This window comes from Lissotriton helveticus, chromosome 5_1 (assembly GCF_964261635.1).
Source record: "Lissotriton helveticus chromosome 5_1, aLisHel1.1, whole genome shotgun sequence".
Taxonomy (NCBI): Eukaryota; Metazoa; Chordata; class Amphibia; order Caudata; family Salamandridae; genus Lissotriton; species Lissotriton helveticus.
The window spans coordinates 719,181,216-719,201,103 of NC_136065.1; the positions used below are offsets into that span (position 1 = coordinate 719,181,216).

Consider the following 19,888-nt stretch of genomic DNA (forward strand, 5'->3'; position numbering starts at 1 on the left):
AGCTGGGTCGGGCAAGTAGTCGAGCTGCTCCGAACCACTGTGTGTTTGCTAGGGCAAGTGTAGGCATATTTATACCTTGAAGGTGCCTGGTTTGACGTAAAGTCGGACATAATAACGTCACCAAAGAACCCCAAGGGACTGGTAGTTCTTTGAAAACGCCATGATTTTTAGGACACATCAATAGTCAAGTAAGGGGATGTCCCTGACTGCTGAAGCCGAGTTTTCCAAGAAATAGTTGTGGCTTTTTGGAACTAGTGGGAGTAACCATGCCTTTATTTGGACTGGATGGGTTATGTCTAAGTATGGGCATGATTTCTATGCCTATATAAGGGCAATGTGAATTGTACCTATAAAAGGGCATGAATCAGTGAATTTCGCTTGATTCTAAAATACTTAACAGTAGGTGTTATGTTGGAATCTAGGACCCTAGTGTAATTTTCCCGATTCATGCCCATATATAGGTATAATTCACCCAATCCTTATATAGGCATAGGAATCATTGCCTTATTTAGTCTTAGCCTGTACAGCCCAAATACGGCATGGCTACTTTCACTAAACTCCGAGAAACCACACTGATTTCTTGGAAAAACCAGCCTTCAGCAGTCAGGGACTTCCCCCTGTTTGAATACTAATTTATCCAAGAACTCCTGGGGTTTTCAAGGAATTGAGGCACTAGTGATGACATTATGTCAAATCTTACGTCGAACTCGGCACCTTCAAAGCATAAATATGCCTACATTTTCCCAGTCAAACACACGGTGGTTTAGGAGCATATAGACTAATATTTGCCCGACGCCCTGCTGCTGCAGGTGCCGAAGGAAGCCGACCCTCCAACTGACGCACTGAGAAGACACTGTCTTTTCTCTTGCCGAGAAATCCAGCTCCGGTGCTTCCAGGCTGCCCTTGCGGGTTGCTGGGAGATCGAGTCCTGAGAGAGAGATACAAGACCTCTATCATTCTTAAACCAAGGTACGGAGCTGATTAGACCCGTAGAGAATTCTAGGAAAAGATTCTTGGCAGAAAATTACTAGACTTAAGCTACACCACACTTCCTCCTCCCTCGTACTAGACTTAGGTTAGGTACACCGGGGTAGGCGTGTTTTAGAAGCACCAGTTGAGTACTTTTAGCCACTATTTTATCACTGTATGTATTTTATGCATTTTATGTATTCTATGTTTATGGCTTAGAAAACATATCCTACTCTTGCAGTACTACTTTATAATACTATTCGTATTATATGCATTGTACTTCTTAACTAGCATTTCAATTGTAGCAGTGTATTTCTTATGCTTAAGAAATAAGACTGTTCAATAAATACTTCTATTGAAAACGCCCTTCTCTCTATTTCTAAGCAACTCTGGTGAAACGAAGCATGCACATCTGACTGAGTGAAATAGCAGTCTGTTGTTTCAGCGACTCTAGAGATACGTTTCATTTAGGGGAAACAAAGTTGTCATGTTATATGGTTGTCAGAGACTAATCCCTTCTTGTATTTTTTCGAGAAAGTTTCTAGTGACCTTCGAGCTAGCTGGCACTCACAATTAAGTCTAATATATTCGGCAGAGACCTAGTCGACTTTAAGTCCTACGTCTAAGCTGCAGGATATATTATTCCAATGTGCAGAGCCTATTGGTAATATAGGAACTACACTACATAGGTTCATAACGCAAATGTTGCTCCAGCGGGATTGCCCTTCCAGGTCATCCGCTTTGTGTTCTAGGGAATTCACTCTAGTTGGCAGTTCTTTGATAGCGTCTTGGTGCGATTGTACATGCGGCTCCATGGTTTGGAGCGTTCTCTCTCCTTGCGTGACTTTGTCCACCAGTTTTCTGTGGTCGTCGTGTAGTAGATTGAGGTCCGTAGCTAACTCCCCAAATTTGTTCTCCATGGTCTCTCTGGAGTGTTCAATTGCTGCCAAAACTTTATCCAGCTTGGTTGACATGGAGTCCGCATTGAGGGGCTCCCCGCCCGGACACGTGGAGTTGGGGTCTGGGGAGGGCTGTCTCCCGGTTGCGGAAGCTGGTGGCGCACCGGTTGTTTGATGCCGTCCCATGACGTTCTGAGTTTGCGCTCTCTTGTATCCACAGGTCGTAGTGGAGCACCTGGGGAGGTCACCTCTGGTCGGCAGTGTGGCCTGCTGCAGCACTTGATGTACCGTCCCCCCTCGTTCTAGGGTCTTCTTGCTATCTACCGTACCAGTGGTGACAGCAATCCCCTTAGCCTAAGCCGGTGTCTTTTAGTCGGCGATCCCCACTCTACTGTGCGTCAGATTTGGTGTTGCCTTGTGACCCCTATTCACTCTCTGGGCTTGGCTCGATACGGCTGCCGGCCTCTGGGGACGGTTCCAGGTCTCTCACCATTGCACAGTGTGTTCTTGGGCCCCACGAGTGTGCCTGCGTCCCGTCAGGCTCAGCGGGAGTCGCAGGCGGCATCTGAATGCAACACCGGGCTGGGCCCCCGGGGATCTTGTCTTGGTGAAGTGCTCTCTATTACCTGCTGCCGGCCGAGCCCCCTAATGAATCCTAAAGTGGGGGCACCGCTTATTACACGGCCTCTTCCCGTGCACCTCGAGTCCCGGTGCAGCGTGGGAGAGGTTGCCGCACGGAGATCCGACACCAGCATTGGGGGTATTCAGGAGGTCTCCCCAGTCAGGTTTGGCTCATGTGGAGACGGTGCGATGTTCCGGTGCTCCTTCCGGGAATCCCGGCTTCTCCCCCGCAGTGGTGCCTAGGGGGTCCGCTTGTGATGTTCCGGAAGCGGTTCCGCCTCCCTCCCCCACGCGCCTCGAGTCACGGCGCCGTGCTGGGGAGGGATGTCTCACCTGAGCGCAGTGTTTCACAGCATGCAGCTTTTTCCCCTCGCCGCACACACAGGACTTCTTCGAAGAGCGCCCCGCAATCGGGAAGGTCAGGAAGATCGGGGGATTGACCACTCAAAATGCAGCCAAGTGGGGGCTGCGCTCTCATCTGTCACATCCAGGCTCACCACACAGTCCGATGAACACCGACCTCCACTCCCAGCTGCCTCCGCCTGCAGAGGCTGGCAATCACTGGCCCAAGCTTCCGTTCTCCCGTGCCGTTAGCGGAGCTCCATGGCCTCAGACGGGTGCCGCCATTTTAGTCTCGGCACCAGGAACACACCAGAGCTGCCCGCTCTGTCGGATTCGTTCCTCCAAGCGTGTTCCGAGGCTCGTCGAGTGTTTTTCGGGATCTTGACCACTCAGGGTTCAGTTTTTGTGAGTTTTGGGGTATTAGGGCATTAGTAATTGGTGATTTTGCAGGCCTTCGAGCGGAGCGCTAAAGAAGTGAGTCTGCCATCTTGGGCGACTTAGCCACGCCCCCCACACAACATTCCTCCTTTACCCAAATAAAACAAAACCTGGAAATGAAAACAAAAACTCAAAAATATGCTACGGCTGGCATGGCGATTAAACACTTGCAAACTTCATGTGTAAAGACTTTGTTCTAGATGATGTAGTTATCATTACTTGTACAACTAAGAAAACACATTCATACACAAAGTTCTTCGTGACACTCCAGTGGTAGAATGTGGAGTGAGAAGTTTGTCAAGAAGGAAGGCATACAGGGAGCCCTCGATGCTCTGACCATTAGCTACTAGAATTCTCAGGACTTTATTTAAAGTTTACATGAAACGTTCTGCTTGATCGTTCACTTGCGGCCAGTGGGGAGTGATCTTCCGATGATGAACGCCTTGTGAAGCAAGGTACTCAGCAGACTCCTGACTAGAAAAAGGAAGACCGTTGTCAGTCCTGAGTTCATTCAACAATAATTTTTTTCCACTAGGGGTATGGTCTGGCCGGACGTCATTATTTCTAGAATCTCACCTTTCGGCTATTTTGAGAAATCATCTATTATTATCAGCATGTGTCAGTCATTTGGCAGGCTTCCAAAATCAGCACTCGCTCGGTGTCAAAGAGTGGGGGAAATGGACTCAGTGATGAGGGAGGGGGGGGTGTGGATTTGCTGGCCCATCAGTTTGGCACATGGAACACTGTCTGACAGTGTGTCCCACCCGGTCATCTAGACCAGGGAATCAGACTTTGCATCGGATCCCGAACTTCATCTTCGCCAGTCCTTGATGAGCGGAGTGGGCTAGATCAATCGCCTGTTTTTGCAGTGATGATGGACTTGGCAATTGAAGACCTCTTAATAGATATCCTTCAGGAGAGACCACCAGTTCATGCCGGACATTATGTAGTGACAACAATGTCAATCAGGCATCATCCATTCGATGAAAGACATTGAGAGTGAGCATGTGCCGGTTTCCAGAAGCCACTGCTGATATCGCTAACTGAAGGCAGTCATCTGACAGGGTAATGGCTACAATTTCATCCAGAGAAATAGGCAGAGGCCTTGACCGCTCTACCACCAATCGCACGTACTACTCCACATCTTCGCAGTTTTTTCTTTACAGACAGTAGCTGGTCTGCCATGCCTGGAGAGATAGTTAGCTGGATTTTGAGACCCTGTAAGATACATCATTGTGATACGGTATTCCTGTAGCTGCAAGATCCATTTCTCAATCCTGGGAGGTGCTTCGGATGAGGACCCTGTGAATAGAAGTATCAGTGGCTTGTGGTCCATGTGCACTATGAACGGATAGCCGTAGAGATAAGGGTGAAAATTAGGACACCCCCAGTGGATCGTAATAGCTTCCAGTAACTCTGATCCGTATCTGTTAGAGGACAACTAGAGTACACCACCGGAGCCTATTCACGGACATCCTGTTTTTGTCCAAAAATATTTTTATTGGTTTTAATGACAAGACAGTACACAACAAAACCAAATGACGGAGGGTAACAACATTGCATTACTTATGCCGAGAGCGACAGAGTTAAAGAATCGTGTACAGTTTATACATTAGGTCTCAACAACCCCTTAAGAGGCTCAACCAGAACATCCCAGACCCCTCCTCGACATCCTGTTTTTTAGAGCGAACGCCACCCAGGCCATTAGGGCTGGCATCCACAGACAAATCTGTCCCATGGCCCAGAGTGGTTTGGGCTGACAAAGTTTTTGTTATTGCTTGAAAAGCTTCTTCTTGGTCAGGCCCCTGCTCTGCATTCATTTTAGTCAGTTCTCAAAGAGGAGCTGTGAGTGTGGTCAAATGTTGAATGAATTGGCCACAGTATGTGACCATTCCCAAAAAACTGCGATCGCTTGTGGTTGGTGCAGGAGCAGACTGAATGTCCAGAACTTTGCGGGATCGGGCATGACCCCATATTCAGAGAAATGGTAGACGAAGAAAAGCACACTTTTCACGATGCAGGGTGAGTCCACTGTCCTGCAATCGCTTTAATGTTGCCTTCAGCCGGCCAAGATGCTGTTTTATGGTTGGAGCATGCACCAGCAAGAGGGCCAGCTGGTTCACCCCAGAACTCCTAGCCCCCAAGCAAGCCTGCCGGAAACTAAAGAAGAAATGGCACAGTAAACAAACTCCTGACAGCCACGCAGCACACAAGGACGCAATCCGCAACCACCACCACCTCATTAGGGCGGACAAGAGGACCTCCTTCAAAGACCGCCTCGACAACAACGCACACAGTAGCAAGGAGCTCTTCAACATCATGAAGGAACTCTCCAACCCCAGCTCCAACACCAACGACATCCCGCCGTCGCAAGCCCTGTGCGACTCCCTCGCCACCTTCTTCCACCGCAAGAAAGCAGACATCCACGACAGCTTCAACACCCAAACAGCCCCAACAGACAGCAACACAACAGACCCTCCGCACACCATCGACCAAGACCCCCTGCTAGCCTGGGCCAGCGTGAGCATCGATGACACCATCAAGACCATGTGCACAATCCACTCCGGCTCTTCGTCAGACCCATTCCCGCACCACGTCTTTAACAGAGCAAGCAGCTCCATGGCACCCCACCTGCGCAACCTCATCAATCTCTCCCTTGAGACCTCGACCTTCCCAGAGATCTGGAAACACACTGAGATCAACACCCTACTCAAAAAACCTACGGCAGACCCAAGAGACCTCAAGAAATTCCGTCCCATCTCTCTGCTCCCCTTCCCGGCCAAGGTCATCGAGAAAACGGTCAACCGACAGCTAACCCGATACCTTGAAGAAAACAGAATCCTGGACCCTTCCCAGTCAGGGTTCCGCAGCAACCACAGCACTGAGACTGCACTCATCGCCACTACCGACGACATCAGGACCCTGCTGGACAACGGCAAGACCCCGGCACTCATCCTCCTAGAACTCTCTGCCACCTTCGACACCGTTTGCCACCGCACACTACGTGCAGGCCTCCACGCCGCAGGGATCCGAGACAAGGCTCTGGATTGGACCTCCTCCTTCCTCTCCGGCAGAACCCAGAGCGTCCGCCTCCCCCCATTCCGTTCCTTCGAGATCATCTGCGGTGTACACGAGGGATCCGCCCTCAGCACGACGCTGTTCAACATTTACATGGCCCCGCTCGCACACGTAGCCCGACAACACGACCTCAACATAATCTCCTACGTGGACGACACTCTCTCCCTCACCAAGGACCCCATCACCGCCAAAGCCAACCTTCACGAAGGAATGAAGGCCGTCGCCGACTGGATGAAGATCAGCCGTCTGAAGCTGAACTCTGACAAGACGGAGGTCCTCATCCTCGGCTCCAACCCTTCAGGTTGGGATGACTCCTGGTGGCCGACGGCACTGGGGGACAGCCCCACACCCACTGACCACGCACGCAACCTGAGAATCATCCTCGACTCAACGCTCTCAATGACCAAGGAAGTCAACGCCGTCCCCTCCTCCTGCTTCAACACCCTCCGCATGATCTACAGATGGATCCCGACAGATACAAGAAAGACAGTCACCCGGGCCCTCGTCAGCAGCAGACTCGACTACAGAAACGCCCTTTACGCGGGAGACCCTACCAAGCTCATCAAACGACTACAACGCATCCAAAATGCCTTAGCACGACTGATCCTTGACGTACCATGCCACAGCCACATCATCCCCCACCTGAGAAACCTGCACTGGCTCCCCGTCAACAAGAGGATATCCTTGAAGCTCCTCACCCACGAACACAAGGCACTCCACAAGACCGGCCCAGCCTACCTCAACAGACGGCTCTCCTCCAACATCCCCAATTGCCAACTACGCTCCGCCAACCTCTCTCTCGCCACCGTCCCGCGCAACTGAAGAACAACCACCGGTGTGAGATCTTTCTCCCACCTCGCCGCCAAGACATAGAACACCCTCCCACTGAGCCTATGACAGACCCAAGACCTGCTGACCTTCAGGAGGATACTCAAGACCTGGCTGTTCGATCAGTAGCGCCCCCCCCCGCGCCTTGAGACCCTTGCGGGTATGTAGTGCGCTTTACAAATGATTGATTGATTGAGCATGCACTAGGATGTCATCACTGACATTGAAGACCCCTTCAAGACCAACCACCCCACCCCTGATGGTATCTTGAAAACCTTCATCCGCAACTGAAACCCCGAAACTGAGGCATTTGTATCTCCTTAGACCCATGTGTGTTGACAAAGCAGTGATAGCTCTGGTTTGGGAGCGAGCAACAGTGAATGGTATCCTGCTCGGAGATCCATCTTCGAGAACCATCTCGAACCACTCCCTTCCACCACTATATCATCCACAGTGGGCGACAGGTGACAATAACGCCGGATGGCTATGCTGGGTGGTTGCATGCCAATGCAAATCCTGACTTCACAGGGCTGTTTAGGCTTGCAGGCGACAACTGGGGACACCCAGGGCTCAGAAACATCTACTTTCTCAATGTCTGCCTGCTCCAGTTTACTCAGTTTGTCCTCTACCTTTGGGCTCAGATGGAAGGCCACTCAACGATGTCTCAGTGCAACCGGCTGGATTGACTCATCTATATGGAAGTGTATTAGATGGTCCTTTAGGACAACTAATGCCTTGGAATAGCTGCAAATACAAAGTCAGCAAATCGTCTACACTTCCCAGGTGCACACTGAGAGCAAAAGTGACTGTGTAAAGTAGTTCTGCCGTGTGACAACTCAGCAACATTCCAGAGTCACTCTTGGTGACGTATACCATGGCACGTATGGAACGTGATTCATGAAAGATTTCTGTGGTAAAGACCCCTGCTAGTGGAAGTGGCGTTGAAGATCCATAGGCAAACACCTAAGTGATGGTAGGGCGCAGGATAGTCTGTAGCTGGAGAGTCTTCAGTAGAGACTGCGGAAGAATATTAATCGAAGCCCTGTGTCTCTCTGGACCGAAACTTGGTAGCCCGCTAGAAGGACTGCACTGTGGAATGCGCCGTTGAGGGTACTCTCCTGGTTGCATGGCCGCCCCCTCCACATCATTGTCATCATCTTCACCATCTGGGGCCTGCATGACATTAACAGATTTGGGTTTTCACGCCTTTTGAAAAGCTGAGAAGCAGCATACTTTGACAAAATCATTTTACTTATTGCAGTCAGTACATCTCTTGCCATGGGCAGGGCACGAGCCCTGATGAGGGTAGTGTCCTCTGCACGTGTAACACGCCTTGGAACTCCTAGTAGGCACGCCTTGGAACTCATAGTAGGCTGGGGCTTCTTTTTTCCTGCTCCCACACCTGTCACCGCACTGACAGGTTCAGTCTTAACGTGTGTTTGGAGAGACACTCACATGTGTGCACATGCACTTTACAGAGTTCCTTTGACCGCAGCAGCATGTATACATCAGTTATGGACATCCCTGGGTCCTGTAATATGTATCCTGTAGTATGACAGATGCGCAACCCTGCATGAACTGTGCACAAATCTCATCATCAGTGTCGAGCAGCGTGCAAGTGCTTAGTCACGCATATAAGATGTTCACCAATTCCTCAAGAAGCTGCCTGGCTTGGCTTGGCTTAGGAGGAATCGTTCATAGTTGGGATTCGCAAGAAGCTCAAAATGCTAGGTGAAGGCTGGTTTTGGAGTAGCACATGTAAATGCCAGGCTGGCCTCGAGTAATGATTTTCCTAGCTTGTGAATGGTAGCACGCCCAAGATGTAGGAGCATGAGGTGGCAGCTGTCATTTTCCAAGGTTACTGCAGCAAAATAGTTTTCCAGTCTCTCCACCCAGCCTTTACATTAGGCTTCCTGTGCAGATGGGGGGGCCTGCTACAATAAAAGGCTCAAGTGTGGGTACTGAGGCCACCCCAGGTCAAGCAGGTAGCAGATTGTGCCGGAGCAAGGAGGTGGGGCAACAGTAGGAGCCAAGCAACTTAAGATAGGAAAGGCACCACCAGGGGGGGGGGGGGGGGAAGTCATAAGGGAGGAGATAGGAATTTAGGCCTCCAGGTCACCACCACCAGGAGCCACACCCCTTTTTAGCCTTAAGAGGTGGTAGCAGTACCAAAGAGGTTGGGAAGGGTCTTACCCTCTCACTGATGCAGACAGGAGGCAGCAGAGGACGTTGTTCAGCCCAAAACACAAAAACATGCCACATGAAGGCTAAAGCAGCTGAGCCCTCTAGGCAGCACGCCCTATGCAGCAGACAAAAGGGCAGCAGCAGCATACTCCAGACATGGAGTTAAAGGAGGCGAGAAATGCAGCATCGGGCAGCCAGGAACAGGAGAAGCGCCCTCCACAGCCCATAGGGACAGTCAATGCAGCCCGCTTCAATTGACACGAGCAGCTGCAGACCATGATGGATGGTGAGGCCAGGAGAGTAGAGAGGAAAATTCCTGGGGTCCAGTACGGAGGAGGCGTGCAATGCAGACAGCACCTGTGGGAGGCCACATAATGCGTGTGAGCTTCAGGGCCAGATCGGGTGCACAGGAGGGGAACAGACCACCCGCTCGTCAGCAATTTATCATGTAGTGAAGTGCGGCCTGGAGGCGATCTCACAGTGTAAATAAATGTGGAGCGGACACTGGTTTTCGTTAACTATCTGACAGCAAGGGTCCTTCTATTCATGCGTGACGGGTTCCTCTGCTTTACCCCCATCACTTGCTTTGAAGAGTGAGATGTTCCACTGTGCCAAAACATATTCCAGTACTCCAACGAGGATCACAGTTTATCCCACCTCATCCTTCTTCCACCTAGGCGACAGAAACAAAGACGACTCTACATGTTTTTGCTTCATACCGGAAGAGAAAGCAAAAGGCAGAAAGATACATTGGTCCAACTGCATCCATCACCAAGGTATCAGCTCCCTCTGCTGGTTTCAGCAGAGAATAGAATGTTAACTATTTAATTCTGGGGCGCTAGAGGGCCGCACACAGAATGGCCGCCTAACAGCACAGCTCCTGTTCCCTGGAGTAATTATCCTGCTTTTATCCTGTCTTGCTGGATGATAATTATCCCCAAAAATTGATTTTCCTGTGCGGTCGGCGGGGATCTGACCTCGGTCCAAGTTTGGAGGCAATCTGAGCAGTGGATCCCGCGATCGAGGCGGCCTCTTCTATCCGCCAGGAGCACTGCCGGACCTGGCGAGGCGTTCTGGGCGAACTGCGGTGGGCAGGAAAGACCGCGGTTTGCCACGAGGCGGAGGGCCCTGCTCCGCGAACCCTGCAGAGGAGACCCACATACCGCCTGCTGTGAGCGGACGGAACGTAGGAGACCCCACCCCCCCCTTGCCGCCCACTGCACTGACCCAACAGTGTGGAAAAACTGAGAACCCCTACCTCTGGCTGCTCTGCTGTCAGCGAGACAGCGTAGACTAACCGGCCTGAGGTGCGAGAGGGGAGCGGTGCTCGGAGCTGACATTTGGTGGAAGCGGCGTCAGACCCTCTAATTGAAGCGGCGGCTGGAGCGGCTCTTTGATCCCACTCAGGTGCGGAGAAACGCTACGGGGGAAGCCGTGCTTTGGCATCACGACGGGCCCATCACTGCCGGTGATTGCAGACATTGAACTTTCCCGCCTGTACAATTGGCTGATCCTCAGCAGTGCACTGCGGTGTACCGCGGGTCCCTGAGCTGAGCAACGGCCTGCATAGTCTATACAAGCAGGGCATGGAGAGAAGCTGAAGTGAGCTACGCTACTCGGGGCTAGCAGTGGACATTGGGGCCTCACTTGAAAATTGTACTGAACGCTGGCGCCAGGGTGCGAACATGGACGACAGGTATTGTTTGCTGCGAATTCAAATTGCATATAGTCGTAATATCGTACTACAAGGATAGCGGATGGCCCGATAGACTGCCTTTTACTTGTTTGCTCTGTCTCGAAATTCATTCTGTGGTCTACCGGCATACAATTCTGCTGCCTGTGGTGGTTGCACCCTCCGGCTATGAACCGCCATTTTCCTTTCCTTGCTGTGTTTCCCGGACCTGTTGAAGAGCAGCTTTGCTGTGAAATCGATCCCCGCAGGACTGCACGGTAGTAAGGTGCGTGCTGCCTTGGCGAGTGATCAAAGAGTACTGTGAGGCTTAATGGTGTGGCACTCCTGTGTGCTGTACCTGAGAAATTGTTGAATGTTGAATAGTCTGGAATTACTGACAGTGGAGGCCAGTGTGGTATCCCGGATATTTGTGTCTCCCTCGTTGCCCACGCCATGACTACACGACACACTCTAGATCTTAAACTGTTGAGGCTTTCACAGCGCTAAAGGGGGCGAGACTTGGGCCTGGAGAGTCACTCAGCATCAGGAAGTCCTAGCGAGCCCTGTGATTCCGCAGTCGACCGGGAAGAGCGCGCCATAGTGTCGTTAGATCCCACGGTGGTGAGCAGCGAGAGGCGCAGAAGCACGATGGTGCGTCCAGAAAACGGCCAAACAAAAATAAACTTTGAGAACGCGAAGAAAGGGCCGAAGACGGTACCGCCTGAACCTGGGCCCCGTGGAACTGATGTTGCCGGCGCAACCTCACCGTCTAAAGAACCAGACTTGCACCACCTGCTACAGGAGATGCGCCAAGGATTCGCCACTGTGGTGGAGAAGGTTGACAGGATGTCCTCCTGGATGGATGCCCTTGTGAACAAAGTTGACCAACATGAGGAGCGTATAACGGCGACAGAACAACGGATATCGGACAATGATGACGTCACTGCTTCGCATACATCTCAACTAGCCCGCATGGATAACATACTGCAGGTTATTGCAGCCAAAAACGAGGACTTGGAAGCTAGAAGTAGACGCAATAACATCCGCGTTACAGGCATTCCGGAATCCACAGACACAGGCAGGATGGAGCTATATGTGGAGAAACTCCTCAAAGCATCGGTAGGAGAGGATGCCTTCTCACCTCAATTTATCGTGGAGAGGGCGCATAGATCGATGGCCCCTGTCCCTAAGCCTGGAACGCCGCCGAGGCCTATCATTGCTCGCCTACTGAACTATCGTGATAGGGACACTGCGCTGAGAGCCGCCCGTACCAAACAGAACTTAAATTACAATGGCATCACTTTCTCCATCTATCCTGATTTCACTCCCCTGGTGCAGGAGGAAAGACGCAAATTTCTGAATATCAAAAAAAACTGCGCGATGCCCAGATAGACTATGCACTATTATACCCGGCGAGGCTGAGGGTGACGCATCAAGGGAAAACGCTTTTTCACGAATCCGCAAAAAGCAGAGGACTACTTGAAAGAAGTCCGGTAGGCACAAAAGGCTGGTCGTGGCGACAATGTGGACCTCGAGGACGACCCGTCGATAGCGGATGACGATAACTGATCCGAATTGCACCTTCCGAGTAAGCCGCTTGGGCCCTGTCCTGATGGGCTGGGTCCCGAGAACATTGTGTCCGATGTTCAGGCGCTACATGGCAGCGTGGGACTTTTGAACTCGTCCAGTGGTAATGTACTTCAGGGACCACTCTCTCTGCTGTGGCCTCCGCCTAGGGCGGTACATAACAGAAGGCTAACGGAGGGAGAAGTGGCTGTGCGCCCTTTGTTGATGTTTCCCCTACGGGTATACCCCAGTCATGGGAGAAAGTCATGGAAGTTGCGGGAAGTAGGGGGGTGGGGCGGGCGAGAATGGGTGGCTGATGGCATGATTGGGATGCAGTGGTGGGTGGGGGGGTGGGTACTGTTTTGAGTGCTATGTTTTACAGGGGGGAAGGTGGCTGTGTGCAGTCTGTGGTTTTCAACGTTGCTGGGTGAGAAAGGTCACTGCGGAGATTGTTATGGCATGCTACAAGTCTAGGATGTTATTTACATTATGGCAGGGACAGGGTCTGATGCGCAACTGAGTTGCATGTCATGGAACATAAGGGGTCTTAACAATGCCAAGAAATGCCGGAATGTGATTGCATTTAGATCGACACCACGTACAGGTTGCTATGCTGCAAGAAACACATATCATCACAAACACAAACTACCTTTGCAAGCAAATGGGCAGGCGCCCATGTTTTTTCCTCTTATTCCACATATGCTAGGGGGGTTGCTATATTGATCAGGCGTAATGTGCCATTTCAGATGAGTGGTGAACTGTTGGAATCGGAGGGCCGCTTTGCGCTGATGTGGGGTCGCCTGGGCCTCGACACCATCACTTTAGTAAATTGTTACGCACCTAATGTGGACATGCCATTCTTTTTTACTACACTGTGGGGTAAGATTCTTGCAGTATTTATTTATAAGATTTCTAAAGCGCATAGCTGCCCGTAAGCGTTTCAGTAGGGTCCCGACATGTTATTTGGGGAGGCAACTTTAACTTAGCACTTACGCCGCACCTTGACAGGGCAGACGGAGTGGCGCACTACAAGCCTGGGTCTAGAGAGGCAATTTTAGGGGTAATCTCGGAGGGCCATTTGGTGGATAGTTGGCGCCACTTACACCCTTCCCTGAAGGAGGGCACACATTTTACATCATTGACAGGCACATGGGCGCGATTGCATTACTTTCTTATGACTGGAGAGATTAGTACGGAATTGCTCCGGGCGATGCACCTTCTGAGGACATACTCAGACCACAGTCCACTCCTGGTGCACCTAAAGGTGCCTGGATGGGACAACCCTAGACCACAATGGAGGCTGCTTCCGACAGCCCTATTGGACACTGTGTTCTGTATCGAACTGGGTGAAGAGATTGCTGCTTTCTTCCCTCGAAACAAGGGGTCGGTGGACTCGGTTGAACACATATGGGAGGCATTCAAGGTTACGATTAGGGGGTACTGTATTTCGAAACAATTTGGGGTGTTACGCGACATTCAAAACACAATTCGCACACTAGATAGTGAGCTGAAGGATCTGGAGGTTCGGATGGTAGCGGGAGACAACGCTGACGCACATGCGGAATTTAGGGATAAACTGTCACGATACGAGGAGGAGACGAACAGGGAGGCCAATTTCAAAGGGAAACATTGGCAGGCTAGGAGATACTGTGAGGGAGACAGACCAGGCAGGGCTTTAGCAGTGTTAACACGCACCCCACACAATCATAATGCCATCCTAGAGGTTGTGGATGGACAGGGACAACTGGTCAGAGACCCGGAAGATGTACTGAATACTTTCGTGTCCCATTATTGCACGCTGTATACTACCGCTGTGTCCACTGACGTGTCATATAATGACTTTCTAGGCGACATCGCCCTCTGCTGGCTCAGTGACGGAGATAGGGCCTTCCTTGCCGCTCCTTTCGAATTGGATGAAATTCGGGATGCTATCATGTCGCTAAATAATGGAAAAGCACCTGGCCTAGATGGCATCCCGGCCGAATTTGATAAAACATACATAGACATTATGGCCCCTGTCCTCCGCGAGGTTTTCATGGAATCACTGGATGACGGGGTACTTCCCTGCTCGATGCGTGAAGTCGCTATTACTTCACTGCTCAAACCTGGCAAGGATTCCAGCGCTTGCGACCCCTATCGCCCTGCTTTCCCTCTTGAATTGCGATGTTAAAATACTGGCGAAGGTGCTGGCTACCAGGTTATCTCTTTTGATGACCCGAATCGTGTTACCCGATCAAGCAGGGTTCGTCCCTGGCCGTTCCACCGCCCATAACCTGCGCATATTGTTCTCATTGCTCCACGCAATACACCCTGATATTCCAGTTGCAGCAGTTTTTCTGGACGCCACTAAGGCCTTCGATTCTGTCGAATGGCCATACCTGTTCACCATCCTGGCACGCATGGGATTCCCTAAATTATTTATATCCTGGGTACAGTTGCTGTATACGCAACCAACAGCGAATATCCTGATTAATGGGCGCCTATCTTCACCCATTGCTATCACCAGGGGCACCCGTCAAGGGTGTCCGTTATCCCCTCTCTTATTTGCGATAGCCCTCGAGCCGCTGGCTTGCAGGCTACGACAATTGCACCGAGAGGGTGCAGTTCACTGCTTTCAGCACCAAATAGACGTGTCGTTATATGCGGACGACATGACACTCTTTGTCAAAGACCCGTCACAAAACTTAAATCCCCAGCTTAGGGAATTTGTAGTCTTCGGCAGAATGTCTGGAGTGTGCATCAACTGGGCAAAGTCGCAATTTTACCCTCTTACCGATGCGATCACTGATTTCCAACTCGACTTCCCTTTAGAATGGTGTCGCACAGACTTGCGATACTCTGGTATCCAAATCACACGTGATAAAGACGAGACGTCGCGGCTGAACTACGGGGTAGCGATCACAAAACTTACTGCATCGGTAGATCGTTGGGTCTCCCTTCCCCTTTCCATGGCAGGGAGGGCGTCACTTATCAAAATGGTGGTTCTGCCCCGATTTCTGTACCTTTTTCTTAATATCCCCTACTACCCTGGTGCGTACTTCTTTAAAACCTTAAAGGCGGAGCTTTGCCGTCTGTTCTGGGGAGGTAAGCACCCGCGTCTGCGATGGTCAATGCTGATTCAACCATATGATAAGGGGGGCTTCGATGTACCAGACTTCGAGGCTTATTATTTATGTGCTCAAGCGCATCATGCGTATCACTGGATGGTCCCTACTCCGTTCATGCCTCAACTGGCAATCGAAGACTGGATAGCGAACCCTCTCCCCCTTAATGGGCTCCTACACTGCCCGGTGAAGGACATCGAAACCCCACACACTTCTGTATCATGCACTGTGGATGCCTGGCGACGTGTGGCGAAGAGGCTGGACAGTGCACTGCTGTACTCTCCTAGGCTACCACTGGTATACCACCCTAAGCTTGAACTCCTACAGGAGCATGGCTTTCGTGTGCTTTGTCGACGCCTGCGAATCAGCTGTTGGGGCGACCTCTTCTCAGACAGTCGGTTCAAGACTGCGGATTTGTTTTTTGCCTCTTACGAACCCACCCCACTCAAAAGGCTCTATTATATACGGCTGCGCCAGGGGATGAGGGAGATATTGCCTGAATTCCCCACTGAACCCGAAGTCATACCTCTGCTACATTTTGTGCTATGCTCACAGGATGGTTCGCATTTGGTGTCGGGCATGTACCGCCATATCAGGGCGCACACTTCGGTACCGGAGGCTGCGACCCGCAGGCATTGGACTGCTGGTCTGGCGACGGAGATCACTGACGAACAGTGGCTATACTGCTGTACCCTCAAGGCTCGGATATCGGCTAGCAGTAGGCTCAAGATGATCCACTTCAAGTTCCTACAGCGGATGTATTATACGCCGGTCAAAAAATACAGGTTCAACTTAGCCAGTGATGATAAATGTGAGCGCTGCCGTGCGGAGGGTGCTGGGTTTCTGCATCTCGCATGGGAGTGCCCTCCTGTTCAGGACTACTGGCTACGAGTACATAGCGCCCTTGAATCAATGGTTGGGGGGTCCATAAACCTTGATCCGCTACTAATGCTCATGGGATATTCATTTCATATTCCCAAAACCTGCAAGAAATTCTTAGATACTGCTCTACTTCTTGCAAAACGACGTGTTGCGTGTAGATGGGGGCGTGGAAGGGCTCCAAAGTTCAAAGATTGGCTTGCAGACATGACTCATTGTCAGGACCAACACACTACTTTCGCTGAAAATCTTCCGATTCATAGCAGGCCTTCTAACATTTGGGGCCAACTAATTACATATTTGCTAACTCAAGGAGATGGAGCAGTAGAACCGGATGGGTGCGGGGTTCGGACGGGAGGTGCAGACCAGATGGGAGATATCTGAACTGTTGGGCGACACTATCATGATGTGATTGTGGATTATGCACAGTTGCTGCATATGTTAATGTATGAACTGTTGATTAGTACGAATCTCTGATATTTACCATTTATATGCATTAAAGGTCAGATGTTGACTTCTCTCCACCCCTTGCGGGAAAGACTGGCACAGGATCCTCTTATACTGTACAATTGCAATGTGGCGATACCCCTGAATGACAACTACTGTAGTCACCCTGTTGCAATATTGCTTGCTTGTCGTGCTCTACCTATGCAGTTGTACCTATATACCTGTGCATTGTACCACAATACCACCCCTCGTCTTGTTTTCTCTGTTTATGTATTTGTGTTGAAAAACCCAATAAACAAAGTTTAAAAAAAAAACTATTTAATTCTATTTTTTGTCTAAAGATGTCAATTGTATGTAATTATCGAGCTCTATTTTTAACACCGATAAAACCACCTTTGCTTCACTTGGTAAATGAGATAGTAGTTGGTTTGAGGTAAATACAAGTCTTCTCCTTTCCTTTTGATGCAAGTAAACTAATTTAAAAGACAGCACTTAATGAAGGCCTTTTCTGAGACACAAAGAATGTATAAGAACTGGATAGACATATCCAACAACAAGCTGTGGACCTCTGTCGATGGGCAGGTCTTTGGTACACATTGGCAATACATAATACAAGCACAAACAGACTTATCACAGCTAGCAACAACTTAAACGCGCCTTTGTGCTTTAAACAGACTTCACAGCTCCATGATGTTAAAAATCACTGACGGTTTGAGGCTTGTTGGTGTAACTGACCTGGAAGGGTGCATGTCAGTCACGTGGTGAATAAAAACAAACAACTTTAATGTGAACACCAGCAAAGAAAATGTTCAGCGCTTATGTGCAGTTTTCTTTGATTGGGCACTTGAGGAATGCTCTATTCAAAGGTGTTTAAATAATAACTTTAAAATGAAATAGGATTTTTTTTTAAAACTCTTGACTTGGTTTAGCGTACCGATTTCTGAATATCTCAAATGATTCAAGAATCTCTGTTGGTTACATGAAATCCAAGTGCAACACCAATCTTCCCACTGGGCTCTGTCCTCTGAGGGCTTCTGCCGACCCGGTTTCCAGGCAAACGTTGTGCGGAGATGGGCGATTGGTTTGTGGCAACAAATTGACAAAATCTGAATAAAATATGAATTTGATACTGAACTTGGCAGCATGGAATATGTAGGTCCATCTTCAAAAATCTGTTACACAGTTAAAAAAAAAAAATCTAAAAAAATATGACTTTACCTTGCAAGAGTGTCGAGAGCAAACTTATCCGCACAGTTTAGTCTTGTTCCACCAACACGGTGTCCCATACAATGAATCTCCAAGCAGCGCAGCAGGAGGGACATTCACTGCAGTGCAAAATCTGAATGCCAGATTTCAACTTACAAAAATGGTAGGGAGCGTGGATAATGTGGTCTTCATAAAGCAATTATTGCCATTGAAATAGATAAACTATAAGACATGGGGGCAAAAGGCAATCAGGTACTTCTGGTACCCGCACTAAGCCACCCACAGTAGCACCTAGAAATCTTAATTGGTTTCCTGCTTTACCCAGGTGGCTTCAAAACCCATACTGAGTATGCATCTTAAAGAGTTTGCATGGAGATCATCCGCTTTTCACAGTTTTCAGCAGTCTAGCAATTGGCCATTACATAGTGCAATAGCTGGTCAAAGTCTTTCACAAGTTACATTAGTTCCAGTCTGCCTGTACTACCCCCCACAATCTCTTGTGGAATAGCGGTGATTGTCTCAAGGTCAGAAGGGCCTATCGTTAATAGACTGCTTCATCCATGTTATCATCGCTGTCTCCGCCGAAATCTTCCCCATTTTCGAAGTAGGACATTATGTAGTCGGTCTCCTGAAAGAAAAGACAGAGTGAACAAAAACATCAGAAATCAATGAAAAGCAAAAAAACTAGGAATCAATTAATAGAAAAACTTCGAAATTTACCAACAGGATCATGTCTCAAAATGGCAGGAAACAGGACTTTACCACTGTCCCACCAGCATTTCAGATGCATGAGCTGCCAAGAAATCTCAAGTATTCATAAACAGGCTACCATGCCTCTGGTAAGCACAGCAACCAGATCAAGCTGCTGAGGGAGAATGTACTTGTAAAAGAGAAGCAGCCAAAGCTATTAGAACAAGTTGCAGCACTGAGGACATGTTTCATGCAAAAGAGCTTTAAATAAAAATTAAAAAACAGACATTTTATAGAGTAATTTACCACCCCTCAATACACCTAAGCCACTACACTTACATAAAAATGCACCTCGGAAAGGATGTCCAATCGTAAGCCACGTAGCCTCAATATGGCAAACACCACCACTCGTATTGCCAGAGGGATGTCCTGAGAGGGCGCCCTTCCCATGCTTAATGTGTCCGTTCAAGGACCATAAACTCCAAGTTAATTTCATTACAAGAACGGAGGCTACATTTTGCATAAACCTTTTAATGCGTCTCTAAGCAGCCGCATACATCATAATTAAAAGGTTCCATAAAGGACATTCATAACAAATAAAGGGCATGAGCCAACAAGAGACTGCCTCTTTTAAATGTGGCACTGAGCAGATAAGTTGCCTTTCCTTGTTACCTTATCTTTAATGTTATTATTTGGCATTATTTGGTGATATTTTGTGGTTTGGGCTATTGTTCCCTCCCTCCTCTTTCCCATCTGCCTCCATACTGATTTCCAATTTATGGAAATGCCCTTTCCTTCCTTCCCTTTGGTCTACCTTTAGAACTAGGTTGGTTTATGTTTATACACATTGATGATTACACTGCTTGTATGTGTACACCCTTTTCCTAACGTTTTTTTCTTTCAGCTGCGTAAGTATTCGCCGTTTTTTATCGATATTTCACCATTAGCCGTTTTTTGTAGATATT

At 49.4% G+C, this 19,888-nt stretch overlaps 1 protein-coding gene across 1 annotated transcript in view; it reads right to left on the reverse strand.

The window, feature by feature from the left end:
• Nucleotides 1-17,331: 17,331 nt before the first annotated feature.
• POLR3GL (RNA polymerase III subunit GL) overlaps nt 17,332-19,888 on the reverse strand; it is a 184,086-nt gene continuing 181,529 nt past the window's right edge. The window contains exon 8 of the mRNA XM_078643138.1: nt 17,332-18,861. Within this exon, the coding sequence (XP_078499264.1) occupies nt 18,775-18,861 (87 nt within the window). The 3' untranslated portion in view covers nt 17,332-18,774. The remainder of the gene's footprint in view (nt 18,862-19,888) is intronic.